Genomic DNA, 19,729 nt, shown 5'->3' with positions numbered 1-19,729 from the left:
CAGTTTGTGCGTTCTTTTTCATAGATTGTGTTTCTTTCTTTCTTTTACTTTCCTTTCATTTTCTTTGGTTTGTCCTCTAGCAGCCCTAAGAAGAACAATAAACACAAAGTTTCATCATTTGACGCATATGTGGGTCCTGGTCAAGAGTCTGTGCCAGAGTCCTGCTGCCTGCATATGTCTATAGTATCTATATCTATGTCACTGTGCTCTCCTCCATAAGGACATTAGACATTGAATTTATGTCTTTGTGAAGCGAAAAAAGAACGTTTCAATGTTTTTTTTTACATATTTTTTCGTTTACCTCACGTCCTGTCGTTTTTACCTCACCCAAAAAGTTCCCTTTTTTTTTTTTGATACCAGAGCAACAGCAGAGGTTGATTTGATTGCTTCAAGCAACAGGCAAAAGGGACAAAATATTTTATCCACACAGATGGAGGCCGATGGTAACTGGAGCTCATTTCTCAGGTGCTCTCATCAGTGGAAAAGACGGGATATTTTTATGTTCACAATGGATATGCTTTAGTCGAGCCCCTGAACTGAAATATACTTAAACGTTTTCCTGATGTTTTCCCTGATTAGAGAACGAAATCAAAGCCATTTGTTCGAAAAAACTCATTTGTTAAAAGCCGCACACAAAGACAAAAAGCAGCCAAGAGCAGGAGGACTAAATGGAACACGCAAAAAGCAGCGGAAGGAAAGATTGGAGGCAGAAGAAATAACATGAATGGCATGGCTGACAAATCTAATGAACAAATGCCGCTTGTCAATAAAACCCACAAATAAACAATTAACCAGGCCAAAAGCGACTTGACAAATGAAGTGAAAGCGAGGACAGAGGGCCACAGACAGAGAGTGGGGAGGAAACAAGGGCCAAGGTCGGGACCCTGCCTTGATCTGGGGAGCAATAAAACGTCAAATTCACACAGAAGATGGCTGTTAACGTCAAATGTTAATAAATTAAACTCTGTGCCAGGATTCGGATTTAGGAACTGGGAACTGGGTTCGGGATCAACATTATTGCGTTTAGTGTTACATGTTTGGCATTTGTTTTCATTATTTTGGCTCGATATCGAATGTTGCCCCTGGGACTGCGCCCAGACTTCTGGTCAAACAGCAATCTCAAAGCCCAGTCCTTGGCTGATTTATTCAGCCGTTTCGAACTCCTGGCCGGCATAAATTTGATGAAAGATACTCTGGAGCTCAGTCTGGTACGGATGGGAAGTCCCTTGGTCATAATTTCAAGAGTGTGGCAGGCAGGCAGCAGCTGTGCTAATCAGGGCTTGTTTTAATCAGTTTTTCCTTGTGTTAACATAATCAAGGGCAGCCGGAAAACTTTTACTGTACCTAAAAAGGGAAATTGCGCTGAAAGAGAGAGAGAGAGAGAGAGAGAGGGAGAGGGAGTTGGGGCAGCATAGCATAGATACTAATTGAAGTTATTGTTTTGTGATACATTGTTATCGCTTTTCCGTCCTGCCTTCCGTTCTTTCACTGGTTTTTTGTGTGGTGTGTGGGTGTGTTGGGTATTTCCAGTTTACTTTGTTTCACAAACAAACAAAAACAAGAATAACATTTAACGAAAACAAAGGCTACAAAACAGTAGCTGTAGCTGTAGCCTCAGGGGTATCCTGGAGGTCGAACAAGTGGCAGCCCCGCATAGACGGTGAGGAGGGAGGGAGGGAGGGGAGGCAGGCAGGAAAAACAATATCAGTTCAAGTTGAAAATTACGAGCTTCAATTGTTTTCTTGCCTTGGCCACTTTTCGTTAGTTTCCGTTCACGCCGCACCGCCAAAGTGTAGACAGCAAACAAAAAGGAGAAACGACTCCAAATAGGAGCTCACACACACACACACACACACATACATACATACATTCAAAGAACATGCAACAAAAGTGTTGAAGCGTACGTCGCAGAAGGAATCGGAGAAAACTTTTAAGTACTTAAATGTGTTGTCGTCTAGGTGAGACAATGCTGAATGAGTGGCAAAGTGGAGGAGACGAGCTTGGAGGTTGGGAAAACTCAGAAATTGAGTTTCCGGTTTCTTGTTCTTCGAACTCAAGAGAGGGATAGAGGATAGATAGACAGATGCCGCTTCATCTGCCGCTTCGTCTGGTGCTGGTGCTGGTGCTGGTGCTGGTACTGAGGCTGAGGCTGTGGGCCCCCCAGCGCTAAACTCTTTTGATACGAGACATTCCACTTGTCTTTCCGTCGCACGAGCATTTGTGCCATGATTTTGTTTTTCACTTGAACTTTTGGCAATAAACTTGGCAAATAATTGATTGCTTGTTCGTCGCTTGTTCATCGCTTGTATCATCAATTGTTTTTGTTGTTGTTGTCATACCAAAAGTTTTTTTTTTTCTTCTTGTATTTCTGGGGAGTGGCATTTGATTTCACTTCATAGAAGCAATCGAAATTGAAATCTGCATAAGCGATGCACTTTTCAATTGCCAGCGGTAATGAAATGCGACAACAGCAAGGACACAAGTCAAGGCCCCACTTCCACTTCCACTCCCACTCCGCACCCCCCACATCCCACAAGGCACATGCCACATCCTACCCCTAAGGAAGGTATTGGGCGAAATCGGAATTCTCTCGCATTGTCAACCTCCTTCAAAGTTTTTGCCAACAGAAGCAATAAATATATGCAAGTCAGTCCGCATGCATGCATCGAAAGAAATCAAATGAAGAAAAGCCATGCTGCCTCAAAGTGAGCTTAAATGTTGCATGGTTGCACTTGATTTCTCTCAGTGTGCGAGCGAGGACTTTGTGCCGCTTGATTTACTCTGCCCTGCCCTATTCCGTGCCTTGCTCTGCGGGCGGTGCTAATAATGCCATGGCTCTGCTGTTCAGTTCCGTGGCACTGCCACTGCCACTGCCACAGCCACAGCCACACCCTCAACTTTTTATTGTTCGCAGCGAGGCATTTGTCTACAGCCGCCAAAATGGAAATTGTTTTCATTCTGTGCAGAACAATCCTAATGTGGACTTTCTTTCTGCACACCACATGCCTCATTCGCCATTCCGCCATGCCCCCATAGCCCCATTCCCCCAAACACGGGAATAGTGCAACTGACATGGACATGTCCATGCCTTCTGCCAGCTGTAGGCCACCGGGCGGTACATGAATCCCATCCGCGTCCCCACCACCGAACCACAACCACTGGGCCGCGTCCTTTTTCCAGTTGGCTTATTTTAGTATCTTTGCATCTGAGCTTGACTTTCTGCTGCTGCCTCCCGACGGCTGTTGTTGCTGCTGATGCTCGTTGTCTGCCGGATATTCGCTCTTTTTACATAAGACGCACATTGCTGGCCGCTACTGCAGCACCGTGGTACGCTTTGTGCAACACATGTTGCCATAACTTAACAGCTTAACAAACTTGTCGAGTAGTCACCGAAAAGCGAAAAACGGAGCCCCCGCCTCTTCAGAGTCGCTTCCATTTCCACTCTCTGAAGTGGTTGTCGTCCCACTTGGCGAATGCGTAAAATTTAAGCCGCAGCTACAGTTCTCTGAGGGCGCCGCAGTCTATTTTTGCGCAATAAAAACATTTGCCACTCTTGCGACCAAAGGCAAGGACACAGGACCCAGGGCCCTTCCGAACAGACAGACAGCCTCACAGACGCATAGCTGCCGCATTGTGGCAGCAAAAGTTGGCCTTTGCAAGGGCTGAAAGGCGCGAGGCCCTCGCGACTCATTATGCTCGACTCATCGCCATCCTGCCTTGCTCTCCTGCCTTCTGCCTTCTGCCTGCTACCCTGCCCTCGACGCCTATTGGAGTGCGTGTTCTTATTCCCAGGCGGAGGCGAATTCAAAAAGCAAACTTTTTTGGCCAAAATGTTTGCCAACTTTTGCTGCCACAATGGGCGCCAGCAATAATAATCATCAGGCTGCCAAAAGTACGTTGAAAAGAAGTTACCAACTTGAAAGCAATTAATGGACTAAATCAAAAAGGCATTTTTCAAACAAACAGGCCAATGGGAAAAGGCGGAGGAGTGCCAGCTGCACGGGAGAGAGGCGGCCGGGGCTGGATTGGGCTTGTGGCCAGTATAAACATGTCAACAACAAGTGCTGCCTTGACTCAAGGCTCATTTAGCCACAGGATAGCACACAGCAGAAACCAAACAGTGAACAAGGCAAGAAGAAAAAAAACAAGAAAATAACAACAACAGCACAAGGATAGCACAAAGCAGGAACTTTTAATTAATTGAACTCCTTTCCTGTTGGCTAATTGAACACACATGCACACACAGGAGTCACTTCCATCGAGGCAATTTTCCTCTTACGCCTAACTTTTGATCTTATTTTGTTTTGTATTTTGTTTTTCCTCTATGCCTTTTACTTCCAATGAAGAAAAGAAAATTGTCAATTAGCTGGCTATATTGTTTGACAAACATAAAATGATGATTATGTTGTGGCTAACGAAATTTCATACTTTCCACAGACAAAGTTAAAAAGGGGATACGTTTTTTCATATACGAAAAGAAGTGGCAGTGCCGTGAAGCAGTCCTTGATTTCTTTCTTTCAAGGGAAAATTAACCAAACCTTGAGTTTGGTTTAGTCAATCCTTTGCTTGCACTACAGGGAATTGTAGTGCTTGGCAATAATGTGAACTGTTTGTGAATTGATTTCCATTGTAAATTGAATTGTTTTTCAGGTTTCCCGTTCCTCAGCAATAAATAAATTGAATACAGAACAATTAGCAAAGGGGGGATCATATCTACAGCATTCCAATGCTGTCAGCGCCTTTTTTCCCCTTTGATCATTTAATTATTGCCTAATTAAAATTGGTCAAAAAACCTTGACTGTTATGGGCTATTAAAAAGCGCACCCATTAAACAAATAAAGGGCTGCAAACTTTGAATAAAAAGGTCGCCGACTGCTGGGCCGAAGGGTTGTCGACTGTCGACAGGCATCGTCGCCACCGCCGATTCATCAGCTTCATGGCCAAAGCATTTCATTCATTACAGCATCCTTCCCGGACGAGTACCAGGACCAAGTATCCTGGCCAGATGCTCGTGAGGTGCGGAGCACTGCGTGTACTTTGAATAATTAAACCGGAGCATTTCCCTTTCAATTAAGATGTCGACAGCAGTCGGAATCAGATGCTTGAGGTAGTTGCCCAAAGGACAAACCGAAAGTGCTCTCGTCCTGTCCTGTCGTGCACTGTGTTTCTGTGTCTCTTTAGAGTCCTGCTGAGGATTCGTCAGCCGGAAGGCTGAAGGCTGTTTGTTATACAATTTCGTTTCCAATTTTCTTGATGCCGTTCCTGCCATTTCCAGGTGCCGAAATTTGGGATTTCATTTGCAATTATCCCTCAGTCCCCTCCGTTCATGTATAATTAATTGCTTTTCACGCACAACGCATAACGATAATAGAATTTAATTTGCTTGTTAATGCAAGTTGGCCATTTCAAATATTTGTTTTGATTTGCACATTTTGTTCTCACTCTTTCTTTGCTTTCATCTCTGCTGCTGTCTGCTGTCTACTGTCTACTGTCTACTGTCTGTTTTATGTTTTGTGTTACTTGTGTTTGCTATAGAAAAATCAATACCCGTTCATCATTCTCACATCAGTCAGTGGAGACCTTGGCATCGACTTGAATGCAAATACCAGTTGAGAATGAGAATGGCGAGTGGGGGCGGGGGCGGTGGCGTGTACTTTGGAAAAGCGCTTCACCCTCGACATGCAACGACCTTCTCAAAAGTCAAATAACAAAAAAAAAAAAAAAAAAAAGAAAGCTGCTTAAGTGGCGCGCAGGCCTCATGGCATTCCCCTCGTTCAACCGAAGCTCCAAAGTTCCAATTTGTTCCAAGTTTTATTGAGCAAAAGGCTCGCCGACTGGCCAGGGATCATGTGCTAAACAAATAAGCAAAACAACCAACTAGTGTACGTCCCTTGGAGATACTTAATGCAATACGGAGAGCAGGTGGGAGAGTGACAGTTTAAATGTGGAATAAATTGCCAATGCTGCCTGCAGCCCAATGGAAACGACGGAAAAGAGAGAGACAGCGACCACACTCCCCATTCCAGTCAATGATGTGGTCAACATGTTTTTAATTAAATGTCAGAGGCTTTATCTCGACGAAACTCTGTGCTTCTGGCTGCAACTCTGTGTGCAGACACAAGCACTTCCTCACATGAAAAGGGAAGCCTCGTAGAATTCCAACATACAACTGCATCAATGGCATCCAACCTACTGCCCTGGCTATGGTGCGATGCGTTCTGGGATCTGCAAGCCCTTGGATTAAACCCAGCATAGACCCTTGTGGCGCTACAATTTCCGTGCAAAAAAGGACAGACAAGGGCCAAAACGTAAAGAGGGAAACACTCTCAAGAACTTAGTGAGTTACTTACTCTTGGATCTCAGACCAGACCCACCCCCTTGCCCGACTCTCCTGCTGGCCCTGGCACCTGCAGCTTGTTTGCAGCTTGTTTTTGCATCCTTTTCCCTTGCAGCACTCGAGTGTTGAAAAGCATCTTTAGCATCCTTTCCCCGAAGTCAGACGAAGCATGCTACAGTACTCATAGCTACAGCCAATTGGGATTACACCTGAGAGGAGGAGTGGTCCGAAAATTACCAAAGTATTAAAGTAGAAGCCAACTGTTCAAGTTGTCTCACAGGAGGTGCCACAGATGGAAGTGCACTGATAGATGCACTGATAATTGCAGCATGAGCTAAGTGAACACTCCTCAGGGGCTCAATGGTCCAAGAGCCATAAATAACGAGGAGCAGAAGCTGGAAAAAAAAGCTGTCAACTCCATGTTGAGCTTTGCTGACTTAGCAGCATTATCACCAGAAAACATTGTCGGCGTCGGCGTTGTCGTCGTCATTAGGCGATTTTTGAGCCGTGAAATGACCTTGGACATTGTCTGGGATGTGAATGCGCTCTTCAGAGGGGAAAGGGCGCCGAGATGGGTGCTGACAAATGCCGTTGACATTTACAAATGAGGCCCACAAGCAAATTAATGAGCCACGCCCAATTAGCGAGTCACATAAGGGAGCCAGAGCCATGTCTGTTGTTGAAAGTTTTCCATATCTGCCCTGGATACTTCTCCCAGCTAATGTATCGGAAAATCAAGTTGAAAGCAATGTTGTGGCAGTTCTTCCTATCGCCCCTTCTTCTCTTAAAGCGACATTTTAATTAGTATTTCCCAGACAGAGAGACCCAGCGGAAGGAGGTCACCTCCGTATACGTATACTCTTGGCAAAAATCTTGAATGTAATTTTCTCGTTTACTCATTTTCGACACCCACACCCACACCCACACCCACACCTACACTGTAGGGCAGAGTGAAGCAGTGGAAGGGGCTCCTGCTATGCAGACAGGCAGGCATTGTGGGAACGTGGGACCAGACAATGGCCGCCAGCCGTGCAGCGCACTTGAGCGCAGCTTGAAGGCGGCTGCGCCTATAAGTATGCACTTGTAACAAGTCAGCAGTAGACCACTCCGCTCGCCCGCTCGCCCGCTCACCAGGCCGCCAGCCCTCCTTCTACGCGATAGAGAGCCGAGTAAAAGACGCCGCCCCGCCGCCCAACCACCCGCTAGCAGACTCTCGAGTTGGCTATAAAAACAGGAATGACGGGCCACCGACAAAAATGAGAGAAAGCCAATCCAAGGCGGTCGCTGGGTTCGCTCCACTGAGCCACTTTCTCTGCACTTCTTGAATTCCAGCTAGCCAGGCTTATTTCAGGTTTTCGAGGGTAAATGTCCTGCAACGGAAAAGCTAAAGCGGGAATAAGATATGCAATTTTGGAGACTATGAGGGTAGATGGGCATTGAAGGCACTCTCTTAATTACCTAAAATCATTATCTTCTATTCGATTTGTGAACATTTCGCCATCATTCACTAAAAAATGAAGAAAGAGCATACAACATTCCATAGCACCCGTAATCCCACCACTTTTTCATATATTTTAAATGCAATTTCCTTTCGGCCTTGCAACATAAATTGCATTTTTTTTGTTGTCTAGCACCAGCAGCAGCATTGCAACTAATATCCGATGTGTGTCTCTTGTGTCTCTTGCAGAATATTCAAGACAACGGGGCGACGGGTACAGGAAGATGTCAACTTGCTGCACGCCTCTGTTCTATCGATGGTGGAGTTCGACGAAGATATATTCGCGGCCGGAAATTGCTTCGATTGGAACGAGCATCCCGCACAGCCGGGCCTCTTCTGTCCGTTCGCCTACCGCCTGCCACCACCGAATCTGGGGGCAATCTTTGCCAAGGATCTGGCCATGGAGTATCACTATCTGGGCAATACCTCCGAGTGGTTCTTTCTGGCCCGCAAGAACGCCGAGAAGGTGATAGCCCGCAACGAGCAATATCTGAAATGTACGTACCAGAAAGCCATATTAAAATACATTACAACAATGCCATGCCCCCTGATTTATGCCACGGACAGGCAGAACTCTCGGGCAGAACTTATTTATGGGGCCTCCCTGATAGCGCGGAGACAACGCCTTTGCCTTTTGTGCGACATGTACAATATATATGTATGTGTGTGTGCCATTGAATATTTATACATTTTCAAGGAGCTTTAATCTCCGACTTCATTAGTCACGGCCCCAAATGGCAGCAAGGGATGCTGCCTAATTGCGTTGCCATTTGAGAGACGCATATTTCACCATGTTTTATCATTGCCACTTGGCCGAAAGAGTCCTTCTCCGACAGGCCAACAATTAAGCGTATAAATAAAACGAAAGTGTCCCACTCGACTTCAAAACTTCCACTTTCAACGTGGGCTACTTTAAATGGAAATTGCCTTGCCACCGAATCCGTTGCTCACATTCCGTTGTTAATTAGCTTCTGGAGCCAGTCCACCAGGCCACCAGGCCACCGCTCGCCTGAGCGATTACATCTAATCCCATCACACGGTTGGCACCCGGCTGGCACCCGGCTTGACCCTGCTCCGACAGCAACAGCAACAGCAACAGCAACTGGGACAGCGACAGTGATGCGTGTAAGCTAATTTTATGCAAGAGTCGTCCCTCTACTGACATCTTCCCAGCCTCATCATCATAGCCCTGCAGCGTGGGATCGAGTTGTCAGCTATCTCCTGGCCTTCGTCTTGAAATTCTCTTGTCTGCTTCCGGAAGTTTCCTGGATTATCCTCTAGTACTCAAAGTTTAACAAGCAAAGTTTTTGCTACCAAACGAAAAGTGATTACAAACAACACACAAACAATTTAATGTCGTTGAATTAGTTTTAATGATGTCAACTTATCGTCACACTCTCTCGCTCCCTGGGGTCTCATCCACCTCTTTCTCGCACTTTCATCCCACTTTCAACCCCTCTCCCCCTGTTCGACTGTTTGATTGCATAATTGTCACATACCAAGTATGGAGTATGGAGAAATGCACTTGACATGCCAAAGCCGCAACATTTTAAAATAGTTTTCAAGCTAAAGGTTACCCCATTGAAGCAGTATTCCACGCCATATCCCCACCGCTTGCGTAGGCTGCCATGAGGACATGCTAACTATTTGTTTGCTAATACACACTAAACACCGCATGAGTATTTGGAATTTTCATGGTTTACGCCCCGGCACAGACACAGGCTCAGATACAATTGAATGGTGGGGGTGGGGGTGCATAGAATGTCGTATTGGATGGTTCTGTGTGACTTTGGCTGCAACATTCGCCCACACACAACCACCACATAGTGGGACAGTTGGGCAGAGTGACCGAGGGGGAGGACAGAAGGACATATTGGGACAGAATAGAGGGACAGAGAGAAAGGCAGGAAAGAACAATTGGAATCGAAAACAAACATGCAGCTCGTAGAGAGAGACAAGAGAGACAAGAGAGAGAGGCTCATGCATACTAATAGCCAGTATAGTTTTTGGCCAGGCTAACAGAGCGGGGGCTAAGAGCCGATTGCAGGCTGGCAGCCAACTATTTGCCATGCTACATCAAAGTTCGGTTCTCATTTGTTTGTTTGCCGCTGCGAGATGGGGAAAATTGAAAAGGCAAAAGTGGAAAAGTGAAAAAGTGGAAAAAACTGACAAAACTGGGCACTAGACAAATAATATATGTGGCTCAAACAATGACTGAAGGCGATGGCGTTTGGTCAGCTACTGGCCGTGTTTGGCATCGGAGTCATTTATCTATCGGCCGCCACACGGCAAACTTTCTCAAAATGTATACCATTCATATGTATGCGGTGAACTATGATTTATGGCGTGCTGAAATATATACCCCACAGTATGCTCAGCGAAGCGAGGCCACACGGCGCTCGCTGACTTTCAATTTATGTGCATTTGCAAATTTGCATTCGTCTTTGCCTTTAAAGTTTACCCGCAAAAACTTTACCCTCGCTGGAAAGGCGCAAGTTTCCCGGACTTGCAACTGTCAGGCGGAGGCAGTGCCACTGCCAGCCACAGCCGCTGTTAAGCTATATGCCTCAGCCGATGCGATACCCGGTGAGACGCTGATTAAATTTGCAACATTTTTGTTCTCTGCCGTCCCGCCAGCTTGCCGTGGCAAGAACTGTTTCAATTGTTCACACCGCAACCCATTTGCGGCCAATTCATGTGCTATTAATGTGATTGAACTTATATATATGAAGCTCTGTATGTGGTAAATGTGTTTGCGGCGCAGAGGGCAAAGTAGTTTATGTGATAAATCGAGTGATAACCGATTCATAGCGTAATTAATAATATTCCTGCCACTTAAGCGATGTGTGCAACACTCAAAATTGCGCTATCAATGCGTAACGAGTGCATTAAATAGCCTTTAAAATATTAATATTCCAAAATAGTGAATAGTGGCGTTTAAAGTGCTTTGATAATAGTTTTGTATATATTAGTCTTGTGGCCTAATTTCTTCATCGATTATTAAAATATTCACACACTTTGCCAATTATAGTGAAAATTTCCTGTTTAAGCGAACAATTTATAATGTGCATCATATTTGGAATCAATCAAGGAATATAATGAAATGAAGGCACTAACTAAACACTCATTTTGCCCCAAAGGAAAGCAACCAAAAGCACAACAAACTAGACTCCTTGAAGTCGTAAGGACAGTTTGTTTTGTTGGATCCCCACATATCTATCTGCCTCCTCATCACTTTACATGTTTATGTACTAGGACTACATTCGTATAAATATATATTGGTCGTGTCCTGTATTTGTGCATATGTACGTACATGTGATGACGCGTGTGTGTGTGCCAAGTATAGGAACCGCAAAAATACAAGTATGTCATAATATTTGCTTTTTACTCAACCGCCACCGCCGGCATTGAATAGATTTCGTCCCCGTTGTAGTTGTTATGGCTGAGCGAAGCGATTCATATTATTATACGAGTGTGCGAGTGCTGTGCTGTGCTCCTTGTCTCGCCTCGCCTCGCCACCCGTTTTGCTGTTTACAAGTCACGTGTTTAACATAAAATTTAAATAAAAATCGCATACAATATGTAAACAGTTATATGTGCTTCCTGTGGCTGCTCCTTCAGTGGAATGGTGGCTGCTCTTTCCATTCGTAGCGATTGTCGACGTCTGGCTGTTGTAATTTCCGTCTCTTAACACAATTTACCAAAATTTGGCCACTAAATCTCCCCTCCATTCTCCGACATTCTATTACCATTTACCAACTAAATCAGGCAAAATTGTATGCGGATAAGCCATAACATATACAAATTTTATGCAAATCGCAGACTTTGTCCGGTTCCGTTTCAAGTGCAGGATAATATCGTGAAACTTCTACGTTTTACTGGAACTTCTCGGCCAGATTCATTTGTCGCACAATTGTGATAATGCTGAAAGCAAATTTGGCCACCTATGATGGTCAGAAGACGGTCGCCAACCACGAGTAGGAGTATCAGCTATAGAGATCTGTTCAAATGAGAAAGCGGCCATAACTTACGCTTATGTTGCTGTTCATGGAAATGGGAAATATGCCCCCGGCTATAAAGATAATCGGCTGCTGGACATTGTGTATAAAGTGGACCAGGGTGGCCTTGTACCGCGGCTCGGCATCCACCCAATTGGACTGGAAAATGGTGTTGGCCAGATCGTCGCCGTCGTCGATTAGTAGATTGCATGTGTAGCAGAAGGGAAATGTCTGCAGCAGGATGGTGATGACAAACAGAAACGAGGCCACGCCCTTCCAAAAGTTGGAGAAGAAGAACACATTGATCAGAGTGAGTCCCAGCACGGATCCAATCAGCGCGAACTGCACAAAAATTGTGCGGGATATCATGGGACGGATCATGTCGCAGCATCTAAGAAAAGAGGGCATATGAATCTTAGCCAATCCATAGTCCTCTATATGGCTCTTACCTCAGTATTATCTTGTGATCAATCACACAGTTGACCAGATCCTGATAGTTTTCCGCTTCGCTTTTATCCGGATCCATGCGCAGACTCCTCACATGATCCTTCAGCACATCCATGTGGGCCCGAAAGATGATGGTGAACATGAGAGGATACGTGTCGGACAGTTGGTCCTGCAGCACGGCAAAGGACATGGTGATGTACTCGAAGATGGACTGTATCCACAGGCTGCCAAGGCCGTCGCGCCAGTCGACGAACGGATTGTACACCGACCAGGGCGGACGACCACTTAGCGCATATGAGAGGAACGTGGATCCCGCATAGCCGCAGTAAATAAAACTATAGATGAGAAAGGCGTAGTTGCAGCGGGCCACCATATTGTGGATCTTCTGGCGATCGCTTTCGGTCTGCAACCGTCTGTCCAACGTGTCCAGCATCTGCTCCGTCTTTCGCAGCCGCCAGAGGAACAAATACGTGATCGTTGACTTCACCGATGCCCCGTACACATTGATGCACACCTGAAGCGACGTGAGGAACTCTCCGGGCGTAAAGTTCTTGAACTCCTTCACATAGCTGATGATAAAGCCCACCGGCAAGTAGAAAACCCCAAAGGCGAACGGCACGCAGGTCCAGAAGAGGTAGACATACCGCAGAACTCCCTCCTTGGGCGGTATCCAACCGATTAGCCACATGGCCCTATACAAATAAATGTTCCCCTCGCGGGACTTGACGGCCTCAGTCAGCGGAGCCGGATTTATCAGCTCAAACAACACCATTTTTTTGACTTAGCCAGCCAGTGTTCAGGGACCGTTGTCGCATGTAGGTCCCAGTACCTGTCTGTTTTATAGCCGTGATAATTGGACAGGTGCTCGCGTTTCACTCTGTCAGCCACGCCCAGGCTCAGGACACCGTGCTGTGGCCTGTAATTAGACTAAACAATCGTCCATGTAAAGTGCCAACAATGATCTATTATTAACGTGCGAGCAAAACTTCCACCCAACGGCCAATTAGCCAGAATTGGTTAATAACTTGATAAATGATTCGGCTTGCTGTTGAATCCTTGATGGCAGCAACGCCTCATCTAATGATTACAACGTGGGAATTGACACATTTATAAACACTTTAGAAAATATCCTTTCGTCTATGAATTATCCGATTATGATTATTATAACGTGCACACCCGCTTCAAGTGCTCACGCACTCGAACGAGCTCAGTTCAAGTGTTTTTTGGGCGCCAACATTAACCTTCCTTTCGAAACTTATCTGCCAGATTCATTTGATTAACAATAGTGATGATACTAAAGGCGAACTTGGCCACCGTGATGTTGCTCTGCACGCATATGGGAAAGATGGCCCCAGCCCAGAACTGTATGGGCTGCTGCACCCTGTGCAGAAAGTAAATTATCGCTGACTTGTATCGCCGTTCCGAGTCCATCCAGTTTGAGTGAAAAATGCCACTGGCGAGGGATTCGCAGTCCTCAATCAGGAGTTCGCAGGTCATGCAGAGCGGAAAGGATTCCGCACAAATGGCAGCGATAAATATGATGTTCGACAGGGTCATCCAGATGCTGGTGGTGAAGAACAGTATGTTGACGGCCGCCACACCCACGACGATGCCAATCAGCATGAACTGCGTAAAGATGGTGGCCGACATGATGGGTCTTATAAGATCGCAGCATCTGCAAAGAGGAAGCTCGCTTAAAAATCAAGAGCTCCATGGGAGTTTATCTGTTTACTGCACGATAGTCCGATAATCCTTGATGCAGTCCACCAGTTGCTGGTAGTTCTCCTTCTCGGAGAGCTCGGGGTTGGAGCGCAGATTCTTTATGCGATCTTCGAGAATGGCCAGATGTCCGCGAAATATGGACAAAAAAATAATCGGATAGCTGTCGGACAGCAGCTCCTGACAGACACCAATGCCAATGAAGATATATTCCAAGAGCGAGGCCTCCCACAACTGGCGCGTGCCCTGCCGCCAGTCAACCAGCGGATTGTACACCTGCCAGGGAGCCTTTCCCGCGAAAACCGACGAGAACAGCGTCGTGGTGGTGAACCCTAGGTACATGCTGAGAAAGAACACAATGATTCGATTCCCCCGGGCCACCATCTTATGGAGTATCTGGCGCTGGTTCAGCGTCGTACAGCGCTCATCTAGGGGGGCAATCATTGCGTTGATCCTCCGCATGCGCCACATCTGGGAGAAGGTGACACAGGCCTTGACCCCATTCCCAATGCAATTGATGTCCACCTGCACCGAGGTGAGGAACTCGCTCGCCGCGAACTTGTCAAAGTGCACCACATAGGTGAGGAAGAGACCCAGCGGCAGGTAAACCAACCCCAGCACCATGGTTGTGCAGGTCCAGAGCAGATAAGCCCATCGATGCAGTCTCGCCTTGGGTGGGACCCAGCCCAAAAAGGTTGCAGCGCGATAAAAATAGATGCAGGCGTCAGAAGAGGCGACGCTCTTGGTGAGTGGCACCGGTCGTAGGCGTTCAAAGAGGGGTTTCTTCATCTTCTAAGGTATTTTCCAGCCGAAAATTTGTTTATATATGGGGAAAAAGCAACCCCTGATAGGTTTTTAATGTCTCGTCATTTTTGGTTTATTCATTGGACAACTGAACGATGTCTCAATCGGGGCCGAGTGATTGCAGTTATAAAGTCATTAGGCAATGCAACCTCAAGGTTTTGCACTGAGAGAAACCAAAGTAAAGATGCAAACACTCAAGGCGAATGAATTCCAATATTTTCTCTCTGTATAGCTTTCCCGGTTCATTCTTGAGCTCCATTGAAAGGCTTATCGATTCGTGGGTTCTCTAATTACAGCTTGCATAATGGATAACGCTATTGAAAATGCTTCTATTCCCCCTCTTTCCATTGCAGCCTTTCATCTCTATTCGAACCGCACCGAGGAGCGCGTTGAGGTCGATACCCTGGCTGTGAAATATGAGGATGGAAGGTGGTCAAAGCCGTATTACGATTGTGGTGGTGGAAACATTTGGATGCTAACCTATACGGTCCCATTTTTCGGCTATGAGAATGGCAGCTATCACTTCAAGTAAGTAAGCCTCGAAACAATGGCGCCAGCACATGGCTGGTGCGACTGCTCCTGGTCGCCATCCAGATGAGCATTCTATAAATAATTCACAGCCAAGTGGAATTTGAAAAGGAAACTGCATTGGCCCGAAAAGTGCCACCCAAGCGATTTTCCCAGTCAGTGGCAGGACGACACAAAAGCCGTAGAAGCTATGATGAAGCGCCAGCGTCAGCGTCAGGTTTCTGGCTTTTGTCTGGTGCGAGGACTGCAGGAGGACTGTAAACAGCAAAAGTAATTGAATAGCTGAATGACTGTTCTTGCTCTGGTTGGCTCTTAGTTTGGTGGCACGTGCAATGTGCTTTAAGTTTTAGGACTTTTCCCAGCATCGACTCTGTAGATGGAGGACTGATACAGAATTTCGCTCACGCACCGGTCGAAACGGAATACGTTAAAAGAGGGCACAACATTCTTATAAAACTTTATCGCGTGCTGTTTTGCTTTATTTTTTCATCATCTTCATTTGAAGTAATTTTCAATTTTTTCCCTTCTTTTCACCACCGACAAACATAGTTCCTTCTCGTTTCGCTGCTTTATTTTTGGCCAACTTTTTCAATTGAATGTTGAAATGGTGAAAAAGTTGGCAAAAGGAACTCGGAAAAGACGAACCAAAAGAAAACACAAGTGGAAATCGCTGAGCAAGTTATGTAGTTTGATGGGAAACTCATTGATGCTGTTCTGTGGCGCGTGGCACAGATCAATAAATTTCAAAACTGCTCTCTTCTTTGGGAATATTTAATTAATTCCCTCTTGGCAGGAGCACAGCCTTGGAGTCTGCCCAATTTCATGAAATTTGTTAAATCAGCTGTGCGGGCGTGAGTCTCTTTATTAGAAATACTTACAATTTCCAGCCTAAGCGGCTTAATAAGCCCCACCCCTCCCCGCTGAATGGAAGCCCAGTTTGTCGCTTTGACGAATTTCCGACAGTGAGTCAGTTCCATCAGCATAATGACTGCTGCTAGAGCTCGCAGATGAAAAGCGTTTAGCATATTTATGACCAAAGGGCCAGACCATGGATACCACTCAGGATGCCACTCAGGCATCTCCCAACGATTAGTCGTCCCTCATCACTGCTGTCTGTGCTGCTTCCACTTCCACTCTACGTCATCCATAATTTGCAATTATCACTTGGGCTGCCAGCAGAACCAAGAAGACAGACAACAGACAGCAGTAACCGTCACATCACGCCTCAACGAAATGCAATAACAACAAAAAGAACACATTTTGGCCAGAAAACTATTTTCACTTAGTGGCCGAGTCAGTGTCGGGATTACGAAGCCCTTTTGTTGCCGCATTCATGCAAGGGTGGGTTTGCTATCTCAAAGTATGCAGCAGAAGATGGAGTAGTTCTGGTCGAATGAACTTTGGGGGCGCTATTTATTTAAGATAAACAGATCCTCTCTCTCCAAGATATACCGCTCGTAGATGGCGGTTGTGACCTCTCCTTCCTGTGGCGGCCTGTAGCAGTAGCAGGGATACACCATCCGCACTTCTTTCGACTCTGGTGTGGCCCCCGGCACGGCAGTTGTGGTGAAACGGAATCTCTGATGCCCTGCAAGTGCTCCCGCCAAGTGAATAGCTTATAACTTATCTAGCAGGCCAACTACTCACATTTCGATTGGTAGTATTGTTTCTGCCACCACGACAAGGGCTTGTGACGTGCCGCAGTTCGTTGGATATTGGCCAGCACAATTGCCGTCAGGGAGCAGAAGAGAATTAGCCGGATGGATAACATTTCCCCACTGAAACTCTCCACCACGAATCTTTCCGCTGCTGTCAGGGCTTGTCTAATGGATTGCAAACGATACGATACTTATTACATGCACTTCATGCTAGCTTCAGCCAAAGTAAGCGTTTAAAATGTAATTACACACGGCACATCAATGCGGATGCGTATGCCTATGATGCCCTTGGTTGTGGGGCCAGCCAAAGCTTTCAGCCCTCCAGCTATCAGGGAGGTGGGAGGACAGACAGCGTTTTCTAAATTGAATTAAAGCAATCAATTATACAAGTGAGTCCCGATCCCACCCACACGTACGCCTACTTAGCGCTCAATGGCTTTCTACGCTCAACAAATTTCACATGTAGCGACAGGGCCAGGGAGGGCGGACCAGGGAGGAGGAACTCTTTGAAAACGGCAACTGTCTGCCGCCGCCACGGCCACTGCCACTGCCGATGGCGGAAGCTCGGCAACTGCCTGCAATTAGTTGCAACATAAATTTGGTCTGCCTTAATGGACGGATGCGCACAGTGGTACGGAAAACAATGCGCCACAAATGTTGAAATCATTCGATGTGCTTCAAATGGAATGTGCTGAAATGTTTGTAATTCTGAGCAATACGCCCAGTGTATATCGTAGCTTACTTAGCAAAGTCGAAGAATATTAAGTTGCAACTCAATTTGAATACGTTTCATTACTTTTACGGACCCTCGACCCTCGAACACTGTGTGCTGGAGAGGAAAATTAATGTGCAAATGTTAAAAGTTCGTTAGTTGGGTTCATTTCAGTTGGTCCCAGCATTGCAGCTGCTAGATTCAGTCTCCGGGCTCTTCCGGGGCTCGCTCCTCGTCAAAAAAAAAGCCCCCTTTGTTTCAGCTGCTTAGGCAGCGGGAAGACCGGCGGAAAGTTTTGCAAGAGGAGGGGAGGGACTGGGACAGGTCCCGTGCCGGCATTCTTGCATCCCTGTTTCCCTGTATCCATGTCCGTGTCCGGCTCATGTTAATAATGTTCCGCTATCAGTTTCCCATTAGTTGGGGAAATTAATTTGTTTACATGGTAGCGGAAGCGCAAAAACAGAAGAAAAAAAAATAGACAAAGAGAGGGAAAGCGAAAACTTGCTAATTGATTTAATTTACTATGCGGTGTGTGGTAGCTGCCCCATTTTTCTCTTAACTCCATGAAATATGCAGGGCAGGGAGGACACCAAACAATAAGCATCCAGAGCGTGCAGCTAAAGTTAAGTTTATTATAAATTATTTGGCCAAATGAAATGGCGCATTAGTCCGCCCAGCAGTGGCAAAGCACAAAGCACAAAGCACAAATCACATTAAGCGCCCGCTGTGAGCGAATGCCAAACACCAAGCGGCAAACGGCAAACGGCAAAAGCTAAACGCCAAGGGACAGAACATGCCTCCTACTGGGGCAATAATTTTATTTGATATTATTTAAGTTTCGCTTAGCAGCAACCAACCCCACTCCAGCGGCAGTAAAATTTCAATATTAAAACTGAGACGACTGTGGAGATGGTCGAGGAGGAATGAAAAGGCTGGGGAATGTAAGCCGTAATCCCAGTATTGTATTTATTTGACTTATGCTGCAATATTGCCATTGCCTTACCATACAGAGAGAAAGCCGTGTATGCACGCTATGGGCTATGCCCTGCTCACTGGCAAAGCATAATGAGGCAAACGGAAACGGAAATATCAAATATCAAATATCTGGCAATAAGCAAGCCTTTGTGTTGCAGTGCCTGGCTGCTGCTGCTTGTTATCTTGTTGCAACGTCAACGTCTGAATGTGGGCTTGATTATGAATGCTCGTATGTGTAAGTATGTAGATGTGCAACATGCCATATTTCTGAGCAATGGATTGGGATGCAAATTTACATAGTTTCCATGGTACCTTGCACATTGCTACGGTCCCAAAAACTGCTGATACACACATTCCATGCCCTAACAGAAATCAAAATATTTATTAAAGAATCCTCACGCGAAAAGTATTTTTAAATAACTTTTGATATAAATCAGTACAAGCTTGTGGAATCTCTTAGATGCATCTAAGCTACTGATCAAAGGCTTATGCTGGGAGAGGAAATATTTATGAAGAATTTCCTGGTTGACTTCGAATACCACATTAATGTCAACAAAGTTTTTGTTTCGCTTTAATGTGACCTAGCTCACACCCTCGTCCCCTAGCCTCTACTAGCAAATATTTTTGGCATAATTTCGGGCCTATTTCGCAGCCTTTTTCGGCTCTTTGGTTTGGGTTTTTGTGAGCCGCAGCAAACTGCGCCATCGAGGTGCAAACTACAAAACTGATTATGTGCATTAGCAGCGGCTGCCACAACCCATAATTGACGACGATGACAGGAGTAACAGCAGCGGCAGCTGCAGCACCAGAGAATCCACATAAATGAGTTGTTTACAAACTGGTTACAAAACTGCCTGCGTGACGGTGTATGCTTTTTCCACTCATACCACACCCATTTGGGTTTCTAACTTTATGAACTCGAAAATGGAGCACATCTCAGAGGGCTGGATCGGGATGAGGAGCGGAATGCCATCTGTATTAGCTGCCATCGCTGCCATTTTTAAATAGCTGGTACGTGCATGTGTTCTGGCACGCGCTGTAGTGGTGGTGCTA

At 45.9% G+C, this 19,729-nt stretch overlaps 4 protein-coding genes and 1 long non-coding RNA gene across 5 annotated transcripts in view; 2 read left to right on the top strand and 3 right to left on the bottom strand.

Annotated features, from left to right (window-relative positions):
• The window catches only part of LOC108160758, a 47,513-nt gene that overhangs the window by 15,488 nt on the left and 12,296 nt on the right, over positions 1–19,729 (top strand). Inside the window, exons 3-4 of the mRNA XM_017294958.2 lie at positions 8,025–8,332; positions 15,157–15,331. Of these exons, the coding sequence (XP_017150447.1) occupies positions 8,025–8,332; positions 15,157–15,331 (483 nt within the window). The remainder of the gene's footprint in view (positions 1–8,024; positions 8,333–15,156; positions 15,332–19,729) is intronic.
• On the bottom strand, positions 10,954–13,092 carry LOC108160759 (odorant receptor 59b). The gene is made up of 3 exons (XM_017294959.2): positions 12,283–13,092; positions 11,867–12,224; positions 10,954–11,779 (listed from the first exon to the last, which is right to left on the bottom strand). Exons 1-3 carry the CDS (start codon positions 13,050–13,052, stop codon positions 11,711–11,713), a joined length of 1,197 nt encoding a protein of 398 aa, XP_017150448.1. The 5' UTR covers positions 13,053–13,092; the 3' UTR covers positions 10,954–11,710.
• Positions 13,272–14,788, bottom strand: LOC108157934 (putative odorant receptor 59c). Its single transcript, XM_017290077.2, has 2 exons — positions 14,013–14,788; positions 13,272–13,955 (listed from the first exon to the last, which is right to left on the bottom strand). Exons 1-2 carry the CDS (start codon positions 14,786–14,788, stop codon positions 13,517–13,519), a joined length of 1,215 nt encoding a protein of 404 aa, XP_017145566.1. The 3' UTR covers positions 13,272–13,516.
• Positions 16,715–17,130, bottom strand: LOC108160761. The gene is made up of 2 exons (XM_033391629.1): positions 16,979–17,130; positions 16,715–16,919 (listed from the first exon to the last, which is right to left on the bottom strand). The coding sequence occupies exons 1-2, from the start codon at positions 17,100–17,102 to the stop codon at positions 16,741–16,743; spliced, it is 303 nt and encodes a 100-aa protein (XP_033247520.1). The 5' UTR covers positions 17,103–17,130; the 3' UTR covers positions 16,715–16,740.
• Positions 17,277–17,766, top strand: LOC108160762. The gene is made up of 2 exons (XR_001775440.2): positions 17,277–17,378; positions 17,456–17,766. It is a non-coding gene; the product is annotated as an uncharacterized LOC108160762 (long non-coding RNA).

Source organism: Drosophila miranda, chromosome 3, assembly GCF_003369915.1.
Source record: "Drosophila miranda strain MSH22 chromosome 3, D.miranda_PacBio2.1, whole genome shotgun sequence".
In the NCBI taxonomy this organism is placed as follows: domain Eukaryota; kingdom Metazoa; phylum Arthropoda; class Insecta; order Diptera; family Drosophilidae; genus Drosophila; species Drosophila miranda.
The sequence above is the reverse complement of the archived record's forward strand: the minus strand, read 5'-3'. Positions and strand labels throughout refer to the sequence as shown.

What these genes read in the sequence shown, in the direction of transcription:
- LOC108160759 (XM_017294959.2), bottom strand. Translation starts at nt 13,052, where the DNA reads ATGGTGTTGTTTGAGCTGATAAATCCGGCTCCGCTGACTGAGGCCGTC. An exon ending in GATCACAAGATAATACTGAG is followed by an intron (nt 12,225 to 12,282) that starts GTAAGAGCCATA and finishes CTCTTTTCTTAG; the next exon opens with ATGCTGCGACATGATCCGTC. An exon ending in CCATGAACAGCAACATAAGC is followed by an intron (nt 11,780 to 11,866) that starts GTAAGTTATGGC and finishes TGACCATCATAG; the next exon opens with GTGGCCAAATTTGCTTTCAG.
- LOC108160761 (XM_033391629.1), bottom strand. Translation starts at nt 17,102, where the DNA reads ATGTTATCCATCCGGCTAATTCTCTTCTGCTCCCTGACGGCAATTGTG. An exon ending in ACAATACTACCAATCGAAAT is followed by an intron (nt 16,920 to 16,978) that starts GTGAGTAGTTGG and finishes GAGCACTTGCAG; the next exon opens with GGCATCAGAGATTCCGTTTC.
- LOC108157934 (XM_017290077.2), bottom strand. Translation starts at nt 14,788, where the DNA reads ATGAAGAAACCCCTCTTTGAACGCCTACGACCGGTGCCACTCACCAAG. An exon ending in GATTATCGGACTATCGTGCA is followed by an intron (nt 13,956 to 14,012) that starts GTAAACAGATAA and finishes TCCTCTTTGCAG; the next exon opens with ATGCTGCGATCTTATAAGAC.